This window comes from Protobothrops mucrosquamatus, unplaced genomic scaffold (genome assembly GCF_001527695.2).
Source record: "Protobothrops mucrosquamatus isolate PMUCROS unplaced genomic scaffold, P.Mucros_1.0 scaffold4211, whole genome shotgun sequence".
Lineage (NCBI taxonomy): Eukaryota > Metazoa > Chordata > Lepidosauria > Squamata > Viperidae > Protobothrops > Protobothrops mucrosquamatus.
The window spans coordinates 5,873-19,810 of NW_015390134.1; the positions used below are offsets into that span (position 1 = coordinate 5,873).

General features: G+C 42.8%; 1 protein-coding gene across 1 annotated transcript; it reads right to left on the reverse strand.

Moving 5' to 3' along the window:
* Positions 1-2,123: 2,123 nt before the first annotated feature.
* LOC107298708 (cholinesterase-like) lies at positions 2,124-6,163 on the reverse strand. Its single transcript, XM_015828084.1, has 3 exons — positions 4,645-6,163; positions 3,295-3,434; positions 2,124-2,158 (listed from the first exon to the last, which is right to left on the reverse strand). The coding sequence occupies exons 1-3, from the start codon at positions 6,141-6,143 to the stop codon at positions 2,124-2,126; spliced, it is 1,674 nt and encodes a 557-aa protein (XP_015683570.1). The 5' UTR covers positions 6,144-6,163.
* Between the last annotated feature and the right edge of the window lie 7,775 nt (positions 6,164-13,938).

Genomic DNA, 13,938 nt, shown 5'->3' on the forward strand with positions numbered 1-13,938 from the left:
CCAGAATACCAAACCTGCCCATTTATTTGATTTAAGGAGCTCGGCCCTATGAAAAAGATATGTGAGTCATTAAGTTATAGAAAAATTGGGCAGAATTCCTGTTTCCTTTATTTGTTTTTCCATATTGCATCAAGTGTTTATATTGAGAAAATAACAGGATATTTATCCAAAGAATTCAGACAGTATTTATTAAGAGGTTCTTGGGGGGGGGGTTTAATTAAAAGCCTGCTTCAAATCAAGATATAACAAATTACACCTAGCAGTTTATCATTTTTACAGCAAAAGCTATGTGGGGTTTAGTTGTCTCCTTATTCGTCTTCCAAGTTCCCCCAGTCAGTCTCTGAAAGGACAATGGATACTTCCGGAAGGTTCTCTGGCACAGCTTGTCACCATTTCCCCAGGCTTTAAGGAAAAGTCTTGATTGGTTCCTGAGAAAAATAAAGACACAACCGCTATTCTGAAGCCAACAACACTGGAGCTACGTCTTCAAATAGTGCCTTTAAGATGTGGATTTTCAAAGAGATTCAACTTAAATGGCAGCCCTTCATGGTAGGACAGTTCAATAAGAGAATAAGAGAATTTTATTTATTTTATGTATCTCGCCTTGGTTATTTTTACAAATAAACCCACACTCCTTCCTCCTCCTATTTTCCCCACAACAACAACCCTGTGAGGTGAGTTGGGCTGAGAGAGAGTGACTAGTCTCAAGTCGGCCTATTTAGTATAATGGGAACACAGAGCATCTTAGATGGACTTTTGAGATTCAGATTAAGGCACCAGGCTAAATGTTACCAGACTTTGAGTTCTAATCCTACTTTTCTGGCTTTCATGGCTAAGGTAGGATTAGAACTCACAGTCTCCTGATGTCTAGCCTGGTCCCTTAATCTTAACCTTTAAAGTCCAACTAAAATGCTCTCTGTTCCCATCTTATAGTAAACAAGGTGGGGTTTGTGGAATCCAAATGCAGGATCCAAAGTAACTAATCAAGGCTTGCTGCAGTATTTACTGTGTTAACACTGGAGAAATTCCCTTCAGAAAATAGTGGGAGGAACTCTTGCAGAGAAAAGGGTGCTGTCAGGCTTGTCCCAGCTTGGATGTTTAGGAAATAAAGAACCTCGACTCTATTTGTAGCAAAAACTGTGCTTTTACTAAAGTCAAGTGGTCACAGTGCAAGGAAAGCTGGATCTGAGTATTCCTGTGCAAATCCTGCTTTTCCCCCTTCTCCCTGGCCCTCCCCTCTTGACCAATTTGTAAGTGTCCAATAATATTCTAATTAGGTGTTTTGGTAACAGCTTTAAGGTTTGGCTCCTCTTTGGTGGAGTTTCGCATTCCATTCTCACCCTCGTGTCCTTGGATGCGCCAATTTGTTCCAGATTGGCACCTCTGGTTCCTGTCATTCCCCCTCCCTACATCCCCATTATCTCTCTTCCCACGTTTTATGGCACTATGCCAGCAAAATGAAGTTGGCCGAAGCGCTTATGATGGCAGACCTGACAGATTCACTCATATTTATACATTTCAAAATGGAGGGGGATTTATATACATGCATATATATGTGTAAGTAATAACATAAATGATCTGAAGTTACTTCCTGCTCTTCTGTTATCTAGAGAGGACAGTGGTCTTAGTTAGGAGAAATATTTGCATCTTGAGATTCAGGGTTGCCTATGTGAATACTCTGATAAAATTTACCACAGGCACTGGGGGCTACAAGGACACATTCCTAATATCTCCATTTGTCTATTAAATAGTCCCATTCATCTGAAAACTGATCTGAGTTTCATTCTCATACCTCCTCTTTCTCAGCACTGTGTAATCTTCTCTGTAATTTACTATTAATGGCTCATTCCTTCTTTCCCAGTGCCCAAGATCTATATTTGTTTATGCTGAGATTTAGAGATCCTCCAGGTTCCTCTTCCGCAAAGGTCATTGACTTAGAGAGCTTCCACTCTGCACAGTGAGGCTGAACCACAAAAGTGCTACTTAAAAATTGTTTGGAATACCGATGTGAAACTTACTATTTAGAAATAAAATCTAGCCCCATTCTGAAATCATCCGACTTGATCCCAATTGATGCCCATTACTACAACCAAGCATTTGGATTCCTACCTCCTCTCTTCTTCCTAGTCTGACGAAACAGAATCACCTTCAGACTTCTCTGCAGAACAAAGACAAGTGAAATATCAAGGTAAGGTGGACATCTTATCACTAAAGAATCTGAATCCTAGAAGTTGTCTATAGAAATTCTCAGTCATCCAGGTCATGGTTGTCCCAGAGGTGCTTTTTCATGAAGAAGAGCTGAAGAAGCTTCTTGGATGAGAAGCGAAACGTCTTCAAAGAAAAACAAGAAAATCCAGTTGCCCCATGAAAAAGCACCTTTGGGACATCTAGAAGTTGGATTCTGAAGATTCCATAGATTCCGTGGCATAATATATATTTATTAAATATATATATCAAAATATATTATTGTTCATCACATAGTCAACCAGATGTTTAGACTGGATTTGACATATTTGGTCCACCTATCCAGGCCTTCCCAAAGAGCTGGGAGAGGCAGATATTGTTTGATGGAGTTAAAGGTATCATCGCAGGATATAAGCCAGGGGTGTCAAACTGCCGGCCCGCGGGCCAGTTGCATCACAAGAAGACCGCGCCCATCCCAGCACCGGCAATGCAAAAAAGTGACACGTCACATGACGTGGCGAGTTTGACACCTATGATGTAAGCTATTCCAAGAAATTACTTTTTGCAATTGATTGATGGGGATTTGGCCCACGCCAATGGTGGTCAAGTAGTGGTCCAGATGTTTTGGGATTATTATCATCATCATCATCATCATCATCATCACTACTACTTGTTGTTATCTTTATATGCGCAACTAAGATATACATAGTGATCTCCTAAAACAGTGGTTCTCAACCTTTTTTTCACCACAGAACCCCCTTTAAATATCCTTTGTGGTAATGGACCTCCAAGATTTAACTCAAAATTTAAATCATAACATTTTTTCAAGTCTTTGTGGACCCCCTGTGAACCACAGGTTGAGAAGCACTGTTCTCAGACATAACTAGAGACCTAACTCTTGAGACATTACAAAATTGCCCACTACAAAATCAAATGTTTTATTTCAGTCTCAGCAAAGGCTGGCAATAAAAACAAGATTTTTAGTGATTGCTGTATGAGTGAGATGGGTGGTCTCTATATTTGATCTAGAAACATAAATAAGATTTTAAAAAATATCTTTTTCATCAACCACTACTCCCCTCCAAAGGCAGAACCAATAATGGAACTTACGTGGCTCTTCAGCCTTTGAAAAATGGCTCTTTAAAAAGTCACAGTGCTCGTTCGCCCTTTGCTGGAATGGCTCAGTATTAAGAAGGAAGAAATTCTGCTCTGTGGCATTATAGAGCGGCCACTCATCCTCAGCAGGATTCCTATGGAGGAAAAAAAGGATGCTGATGGAAACTAATCAAGGAGAGAACCAACCCAGAAATAAGGGTAAATTTCCTGACAGTGAGAACAATTGATCAGAGGAACGGCTTGCCTTCAGAAGCTGTGGATGCTTCTTCACTGGAGGTTTCAAAGAAGAGATTGGACAGCCATTTGTCCATAATGGAATAGGGTCTCCTGCTTGAGCAGGACGTTGGATTAGAAGACCTCCAAGGTCCCTTCCAACTCTGTTATTCTGATGTAGTTCTTTTCCAAATGGATTGGTCTTGACTTGAGAAACTATAACCAAGGGGAACTCCCAAAGGGGACTTTGAGGGAGGGGTGGGGTTTGGCTTGGTGAAATCTCTTGTGTCTCGTCTTTGCTGATCCAAAGCCAAGCTAGCTCCTCACAGACTTTTGAAATCTGCCAGTCCCAATCCACTCCCCCATTCCTCACACCCTGGGCACCCTCCATTTTGGGTGTTTCCCCTTTACTACTTACTCCCTTGCTAGCCTTTGCTTATTCTCCTAATGATACAGTAATGCTTTGTTTTCTATCTTCCTTTTGCCTTCTTTATTCCAGTTGTAGAAATAACATACCTGGAATATGTGTAATACCACTGAACTCATAAAAGAACGATTACCTATAAGTGACATAATTAAGAATCCTTAAAAATTTCAGGGCTCTTCCCTGTACTGTTTGTTCTTGACTTACAACCATTCATTTAACGTCCATTGAAGATTACAATGGCACTCAAAAGGGTGATTTACAACTGGTCCTTGCACTTACAACTATTGCAGCATCCCCATGGTCATGTGATCAAAATTTGGGTGCTTGGCAACTGGCATGTATTTACAATGGCTGCAGCACCCCAGGGTCACGTGGTCACCATTTGGAAGCAAGCAAAGTTATGGATTCACATAACCATATGTTATACTTAACAACTGCAGTGATTTGCTTAACAACTGTGGTAAGAAAGGTCTTAAAACTGGGCATGATTCATTTCACAAGTTGCTTAGCAAGTTGCTTTACAAGTTGCTTGTAATTCGTGAACTACCTTTATTATGTTAACTTGTAAACAAAGGCAAAGTGATAGCGTGCATTTCTTTATGAGTGCATTACTTACCTATATATAAAGTACATTTTTTGAAGGTGGGTAGGGGCTTTCTTTGGATTTAAAATACAAATTTATAGAAATAATGTGAACCACTTACCCAGTTCTGGCAAACTCTGCCCAGTATTGCATCATCTTACGGCTCAGTCTGGCCTCAGCCTCTGTGTACGTTTGATTGACAGGAAGCACGGATTCAAGGGTCCCAAAAACGTAAGGAATCTCAGCACCGTGGGATGCCCCAATCCATTCAGGCCAGACTGACCCTGAAGGGCGATGTGCGAATAAATAGGCATATACAGGACTCCCCGTTTTCCTGATATTTCTTGCAGCTTCAATCAATGGGCATGCAATGATCCAATCTGTATAGAAGTGGGACAGAGCAGAGCGGTATTTTGCTGGGCCCTGATTTCCTTCACTGTACTTCAGGGCAATCGTCTGAACAAAGTCTTCAGTTGCATTTGGCACCAACAGTCCTATCCCTTTCAGAAGCTGCTCCTGATTGATGAGATTGTGGGTGGTGTTAGAGAAAAGAGAAGAGACAAATGTGGCTCCTTCATCAGAGGTTTTTCCTATGAGGACGGGTTTGACCTGAATTTTCCCCTCCTCCATAAGCTTCTCTGGATCACCAAGCAAAAAATCCCCATCTACAGTTGGCACAAAGGGAAAATTCAGAAGGAAGCCAACATTTAACGACATAGATATTTCATGCTGAATAAATTCAGAAACATTTTTTGTTTCCAGGCAATGCAGTATGCTGGTATTACTGTCCTCGGAGCAACCTAGCAAATGAGCAAATTCCAGCGATAACCGTTTGGCTTCCTCAGGAGACCTCCAAGCCCAGAAATCATTGGCTGTTCCACTCTGGATCACCGCTTGGGCAAAAAGGTCCTGGCTTTTTGGTGCAAGAAGATGGAAATTCACAGAAGATCCTCCAGCACTCTGGCCAAAAATGGTCACCCAAGAAGGGTCTCCCCCAAAGGCAGCTGCATTCTCTTTTATCCACCTCAGGGCCAGCTGTTGGTCCCATAAGCCCAGGTTCCCTGGAGCAGCTGGGGGCAAGCAAAGAAAGCCTAGGGCTCCGAAGCGATAATTGATGGAGACCACAATGATATTCTCAGTGGCAGCTAAGGAGGCCCCATTGTATATGTCCAGAGAAGATGAGCCCATGTAATATCCCCCTCCGTGTATCCAGACCAAAACAGGCACCGGTGAAGAAGGTTGTGGGTGCGGCACCCAGATGTTGAGGGAAAGGCAATCTTCTGACAGTGGTGTTTTAGGAGTCCATATCTCTGCTTCAGGGACATCCTGGAAAATAAATTGAGGACAGGAATTGCCAAAGCTGGTGGCCTCCAAAGTTTGAGTCCATGGCTGATGTGGAAGAGGTTTCTGGAAGCGCAACTTCCTCAGGGGAGGCTCAGCATAAGGAATGCCTAGATAGGCTGTCACAGATCCAAGACCAGCCAGGAACCGCTTGCCCTTAATAGGGCCACTGCTGGTTATGACCACTGTGTCCCCATTAGAAGCAGAACTGGAGGCTAATGGAAAGAGGAGGAGGAGGAGGAGGCAGCACCGGAGAGAAGGGCATAGCTGACAAAGCATTGCAACAGTAGGAAGAGTTGATGGACCTGGAAAAAGTTACAACCAATATGAGATTATTCCTCTTACTGTATAAGCCCACCTCATGCTAATTCATCATTGATTTATATGTGATAAATGTGATAAATAAATAAGTCCACCCATCTCGCAAAAAGTGACTCTAGGTGGCACACAACCATCAATAAAATATATGAAAAGATTTTCACAGTGGAGAAAGTCATTGAAAAACTGAGCTTTCTACCACTCTAGTCCTTTCACACTTGAATGTTAACCTTGATTTGTCTGAGATTCCCTTTTCCTACCACAGGTGCTCAACCAACTCAAAGGTTAATCAACTTTGGGTCTTTCCCCTCTTAAACGTGCCCACTGTACAGAGAATCTTTGACTTATAAACCACAATTAAGCTCCAAATTTCCACTACTAAGCAAGATCATTGTTAAATGAGTTTTGCTCCATTTTATGACCTTTCTTTGTTAACTTAGTAACACAGTTGTTAAGTGAATCTGGCTTCCACATTTGCTTGTCAGAAGGTTGCAATAGGTGGTCACCTAACCACGGGACACTGCAACCGTCATACATATGAGGCAATTGCCAAGCATCCAGATTTTGAATACGTGACCATGGGGATGCTACAATAGCCGTAAGGATGAAACATGGTTGTAAATCACTTTCATCCCTGCTGTTGTAACTTTGAATGGTCACTAAAAATGGATATAAATTGAGGACTACCCGTACTATAGTCTTTCCCATAACTATATACAGTTGTGAAAATTAGACAATTAAAAAGAAGGGAGACAGAAGAAAATTTGATTCTTGCAAATTGTGGGATTGGAGACCACTAATGCTCATATCTTGGAGAGCAAAAATAACAACCAAGGAGATTTTAGACCATGTCAAACTGAAACCTAGGATTATGAAGATAACCCTGCCCTCTTTTGGTTATGTTGTGCAATAAAATTCCTTAGAAAAGCCAGTTATGTTCAGAATGGTTGGAAGCAATTATAAAAGAGACCAGCACAGAATACCAACAAACATGACGCTCTTGTGGAAAACGAAAGGACTTTTACGAATTCCAGAGGGTTTTAGCAGACAGATTTATTGTGCAGGTTCAGAAGCAATAGAGACAAGCAATTCTGAACCCTGAGGGTGGGTTCAAACTTCAGTTTTATACTTTCCTTTTCTCAGGAACAAAGGACTACAAATTGAAATACACATTGTAATACATTACTTTCCCCTCTTAAACGTGCCCACTGTACAGAAAATCTTTGACTTATAAATCACAATTAGGCCCAAAATTTCCACTACTAAGCAAGATCATTGTCCCCAATCCTTGGGCCACAGCCCGTTACCGGGCCTTGAGCCTTTCAGAACTGGGCCGCGGAAGTGGCAGGTGAGTGCGTGTGCATGCTTGCATATCCTCTCACACGAGCAGCATGCATGCCTGCCATACGTATGGATCCATCCCCTCTCCCCCTTCCCCACTGATCCACAAAGCCAAAATGTGGGGGAACTCTGCCCTAACCCTAATATTTTCCCATCCACACATGCTTTTCTTGGCAGGTGCTCTTATGTTGGCTAATATAAGCATCTCTGTGTGTGATGACCCAGGGCACAGCACAGAGGCAATGCAGTCAGCTTGCAATTCAAACAGTTTTTTTATTGCTCCCAATTTTCCCCAAATGCTCCCAAGTTTGCTGACAAGCCTCCAACAAAAAATCACACACACATCCCTTCAGCTGACTCAGGTTGAAAGTAGGTTCAAATACAGGCTGATTAGCATAAGAAAGTAGTCAAGGCCATAGAGATAACAAGGAAGAAAGCATAAACTTAACCAGTCGTTTGAATCCGAGCTTGCCTGAGCAGTTTCCAAAAGAGTGAATCCAAAATACAGTCTGATAGTCAAGGTTTCCAAGTTTTCGACCTGAAGGCACAGAACAAGAGCAACAACACACAACACTCCAATGAATCAGCATTGGTCCCGACAAATGCCCCATCCCACAGCATCTCCTTAAATCTCAATCCCTAGGTGTGCCTTGTGGAATGGGGCAGGACGCTCTCCTCCCGAGTAATTGAGCCTGCCTGCATTGTTCCCTCCTTCTCTCCACTCTCCTTGCTCTAGGATCAGGTGGGGGTGGGCTTTGCTCATCGCCTGAACTCTGTCTCCCCTGTTCCAATCCTGAAGGTCCCTGGCCTGCCTCAGCCTGCTCTTCCCTACAGTCCTCTGAAGCCACAGACACCTCTCCCTCTGCCTCCATAGGGTCCTGTTCCAGCTCCATTTCCTCCTCAGATTCAGGTTCCGACGGAGGCATGACACTGTGGTTTTTCTGAAGAAGACCTAACTTTATTTGTCCTCAAGGAACAGGATACTCTGATCCCCAAAATGAACAAATTGTCAGCTGTACAGTCGCAATATTAGAGCAAAACAAAGTAGAAATATACCTTGCATAATGTATCCATTACATACAGTACAATTGCACAAGTGTTGTAAGAAATGCAATTCTATCAACTTCTACCTAGAAGAATCTCCTGCTGATATTTAATGGGTTTTATTGCTAGATAAAGGTGGCAGAAATTTTCAAGCACATGTCTGAACCTAGGAGAAATGGCACTCCAGTTGGGGCTTTCCGTTCACTGCCTTTTTTTTCCCCACTCTCATTCTCTATGTCTCAAACTCTATTTCCTATTATGGCTGAAGAAACTGTTGTCTTTTTACATGTGTTTAGCCTGGAATAGCACTAACTAGCCTAAATAGCCTAAATTAACTAGCCAGAAAACAAGATATTCTAGTCCCTTTCCTAAAAATCGTCTTCGAATTCTCTGAAAAAAATGTTTTTTCAAAAAATCCTGCAGACTTTACTCACTTGTCAGATTCAACGGGACTACTTGTTATTTGAAAGAAGAAAGTTTCAGAGATGACCAGGCTGTATCCTGCTCACAAAAAATTATCATGAAAAGAGCACCTTTATATATTGCACGAAAGTCCATTGACCAACTGGATTCTGCCCAAATATTGGCAGTGGTGGGATTCAGTTGGTTTGCACCACTTTGGCAGAACCGGTAGTTAATTTTTTGTTGCCCATGCCCAGAGTGGACTTCTGGATGCAGCATCCACACAGAGAACCAGTTGTTCACATATTTGAATCCCACCACTGGAATAGGGTCTCCTGCTTGAGCAGGAGGTTGGACTAGAAGACCTCCAAGGTCCCTTCCCACACTGTTATTCTGATGTATGTTATTCTGATGTAGCTCTTTTCCAAAGGGATCGGTTTCCTGCCACGTAGATCTGAATGCTTCCCTCTCCACGTGAGCAGTAAGTATTTAACTCAAATGAATAGATTAGAAGATTACTGTATTCACCGGTATTTTCAATCAATAACTCACAGTTTACAGCTGAGATGCTTCCGGAATACTGTTGCAATCAGAATCCATTTCATTAGGTAAAAAGTTAATAGTTCTTTGTCATCCTGTGTACAAATCATATGTTTGCAGAACAAAGCTTCCAACACATGTGTCTGGAAACCATGGAAGAGACAGAGCGAAAATTAGGCACAAAGTCAGGAAGTACAGTCATAAAACTTTGCAACTCCTCCCACACAGCATTAACTAACAGCTAAGACTACATTGCCCATAAGCCATCTCTTAACCTATAAATGCCAAACATTCTAACATGCAGTTCATTCAATAATACATCCTTAACCTTATAAATGCTAAACACAATAACACAAATGATTACATAGCTGGTCCAGAACACTCCCCGCTTGGAAATATAAATTTCCACTACTAACTAACTAAATAAGCAAAAAAGGTAGCATTAAAGCATGCAATTCTCATTGTTAACTGTGTCATGGTTCCGAAAAGAAGCAGCTTTTCAAAGAACTTTGAGGCTTATTTACCTTAAAGAATCCTTTTATTGCTACATAGCTTCGGCACGTAATAATTAAGCCAAAAACTGAATCCTCCCACCCCCAATCACCCATAACAAAGCATAACTCACTCCTTCATTTTACAGTCATCAATCACATTCTCCAATTAGTTTGAAGTGTGAACTGTCCCTCCCGTAACTCCTCCGGTTACAGCTGACCTTGGCAATGCTGTACTGAAATATTGTTATGGTTAACTAGCATACTTTCCCACCCACTGCTAGCATTGTCTGCTTTAACTCTAGAAGTGATATGCAGGCTAAATAAAACATGTTTGCTTCTTCATATATGGCAAGCAAGAACATCCAATGTTAGCAGTCTTGACATCCAGCCCCCCTTACAAAAAGGACAGATCCTGGAATGTAAACAAAAGCGTAGGTTAAGGGTTATTTTTCGGTTTGTTGGGGTGTTTCACATGAATCCTTTTGACCAATCTGTCAGCTTTCACTTCACTGGATTTCACCCAGGTAGCTTCAGACAACGGGTATCCCTTCCATTGTACTAGGTACTGCAATTTCCCTTTAAAAATTCTAGAGTCAAGAATATGTTTTAATTCGTAGTGGGTCTGTCCCGCAACTATGAGGGGCCCAGGTGCCTTCTTCGGAGGAGGTCTTAAAGTGGAGCCCCGATAAGGTTTCAACAAGCTACAATGAAAAACTGGGCGAATCTTTCCCTAAAAGTCTAGGGAGTTTTAGTTCTACTGTGACCGGGTTAATGATCCTTACTATGGGGAAAGGCCCCAAGAATTTTGGCCCCAATTTCTTGCTGGGCAATTTGAGGCGTAAATACTTAGTTGATAAATAAACCTTTTTCCCAACTTGGAATGTTCTTTGGGGAGCCCTCTTCCTATCAGCCTGCTTTTTATAGGTTTCAAAAGTCTTTTTTAAAGCAGTTTTTGTGTTTCTCCAAACTTCTTCCCACCCCCTCACCCACTGATCAAATGTCTGGGAAGCGGAGGGCACCTGAGGATATTCAGGTATTGGGCTGAACTCTTTTCCTATGGCCACTCTGAAAGGCGTGTAGCCGGTGCTGCTATGCACTGAATTATTGTACGCCACCTCTGCAAAAGGGAGATCAGTCCAGTTCGTCTGTTGGTAAGAAACATAGCATCTAAGATATTGCTGCACCATTTTGTTAGCGGATTCTGCAGCCCCATTGGTAGCAGGGTGAAAAGCAGAGGATAACCCTTGAGATGATCCAATTAATTTAAGAAAACTCCTCCAAAACTTCGCTGTGAACTGCACTCTCCTGTCTGAAATTATTTGCTTAGGGGCGCCATGCAGCTGGTAGATATGCTTCAGGAACAATTTGGTCAGTCATTGGGCAGATGGGAGTCCTTTGCAGGCAATGAAATGAGCCTGCTTCGAAAACAAGTCTATTACAGTCCAGATGACAGTATTTCCTCTACTTTCAGGTAGGTCTACTATAAAGTCCATAGCTATTTCTTCCCATGATTGAGAAGGGTCTGCCACGGGTTGCAGTAATCCAGGGGTTTTCCCTGGAATTCTTTTCATTGTGGCACATACGTACAACTTTTTACATAGTTTTCCACATCCTTTTTCAGCCCCGGCCACCAAAATTGCCGGCGGGTGAGGTGTAGGGTTTTCAAATATCCAAAGTGTCCAGCCTGTTTTATATCGTGGCTGTGTTTGAGAGCATTAAGATGGAGGGCTTCTGGCAAATATAGTTTTCCCCCTTTGTAATCCAAGCCATCCCTGCACGTTAGGGAGGTGTGATTATCTTTGAACCATTGATCGGTGAGGAGCTCTCGTTTTATTTTCTTTACTCCGGGGTCATCAGGATTGGGGACCCTGCGAGGTGTAAGTTGAGCGGCAGTTTGTGAATTGGGGATAATAGCCTCGTTAATCTCTTCCCATTCGCTTTTGTATTGGGGTAGCCGGGATAGCGCATCAGCTAGGAAGTTTTTTCCTCCTGGTATGTACGCTAGAGTGAAGTTGAAGCGGTTAAAGTACTGTGCCCATCGCACTTGTTTTGGGGACAATTTACGGGGAGTTCTCAGTGCTTCTAGATTTTTGTGATCTGTCCATATTCAAATGGCACCTTGCTCCCTTCTAGATAGTGTCGCCAGTTTAATAGCGCCCATCTAATCGCGAAGGCCTCTTTCTCCCAGATTGCCCATCTCCGCTCGCTCTCAGTAAATTTCTTAGAGGTGTAGGCGCAGGGTTGCAGGACCCCACTTTTGTTCTTTTGCAGTAACACAGCTCCAACTGCCACATTGCTGGCGTCGGCTTGAATCACAAAAGGTTCCCCTGGGCAGGGGTGCTTTAGGACTGGTTCAGCAGCAAACAGTCTCTTTAAATTCTCAAAAGCTGTTTGACAGCCCATTGTCCATGTTAGTGGTTGGCCCGGCTGTGGCTTCCTTCCTCCTTTGCCTGTTTTGAGTAGTTCTGAAAGGAGTAGGGCAATCTCGGCAAAAGAGGGGATGAATTGATGATAAAAATTGGCAAAACCCAGAAAGCTCTGGAGTTATTNGGTTCAGCAGCAAACAGTCTCTTTAAATTCTCAAAAGCTGTTTGACAGCCCATTGTCCATGTTAGTGGTTGGCCCGGCTGTGGCTTCCTTCCTCCTTTGCCTGTTTTGAGTAGTTCTGAAAGGAGTAGGGCAATCTCGGCAAAAGAGGGGATGAATTGATGATAAAAATTGGCAAAACCCAGAAAGCTCTGGAGTTATTTGTCAGTCTTTGGGGGCTGCCATTCGATTATAGCTTTCACATTAGCTGGATCCATTTCAATACCTTCGTTGGAAATTCTATAGCCAAGATAGTCTAATCTGGTCTGGTGAAATTCACATTTTGACAATTTGGCATAAAGCTTGGCATTCATTAGTTTCTTTAACACTTCTCTCACCAGCTCTATGTGATCAGTCATATTCATGCTGTATATCAGGATATCATCAAGATACACTAAAACTCCTTTGTACAAGTGATCACGTAGAACCTCATTGATCAACTGCATAAATACGGCTGGGGCCCCCTGTAGTCCAAATAGCATGACTTTGAACTGATAGCTCCCTATAGGACAGTTGAAGGCAGTTTTCCACTTGTCTCTCTCCTTTATCCTCACCCGGTAATATGCCTCTCTCAGATCTAATTTAGTGAAGACACTCCCCTTAGCCAGGTGGGTTATTAAGTCCTTTAGGAGGGGGAGAGGGTATTTGTTTTCCACACTTACAGCATTGAGACCTTTATAGTCTACGCAGAGATGAAGAGACCCATCTTTTTTTTCTTTGAACAACACATGGGCTCCCACGGTGGATTTGGCCCGTTCAATGAACCCCCTCGCTAGGTTTATGTTCACGTATCGCTGCATCTCCTCCATTTCAAGGGGGGACATAGCATACATTCTTGGTCGTGGGAGTTTGGCTCCTGGCACCAGTTCAATGGAGCAGTCATTGGGTCTGTGAGGGGGTAGGGCATCACATTCTTTTTCACTGAATGCCTCCGCCAGGTCCCAGTAGTCATTGGGAATGAGTGGTACATCTGGTGGCGGTGAGGCAGCCATATGCGCTTGTTCATTGGGTGGCCTAAGGTGCCCTGCAACATCTGTTGAATCAATGGGGGGATTAGGCCCTATAGGTAGTCTCACGGTTCTAATTCCTTTCTCCTACCAGATAAACGGCTTCCATTTGTCTAACCAGGCTAGCCCTAAGATCACAGTCTCAGTTATTTTTGGAGCCACTAGGAAGCGAATAAACTCCCAGTGTGCACCTATTTCTAGGCGTAAGGGCTCAGTTACTTGTGTGACAAGAGTCCCTCCCATGAGGGAGCCATTGGCTTGCTCAAACCTCATGGGTTCGGAGAGCAATTTTGCTCGTATGCCCAATTTCATGGCAAAGGGTAAGCTAATAATACATCGGGT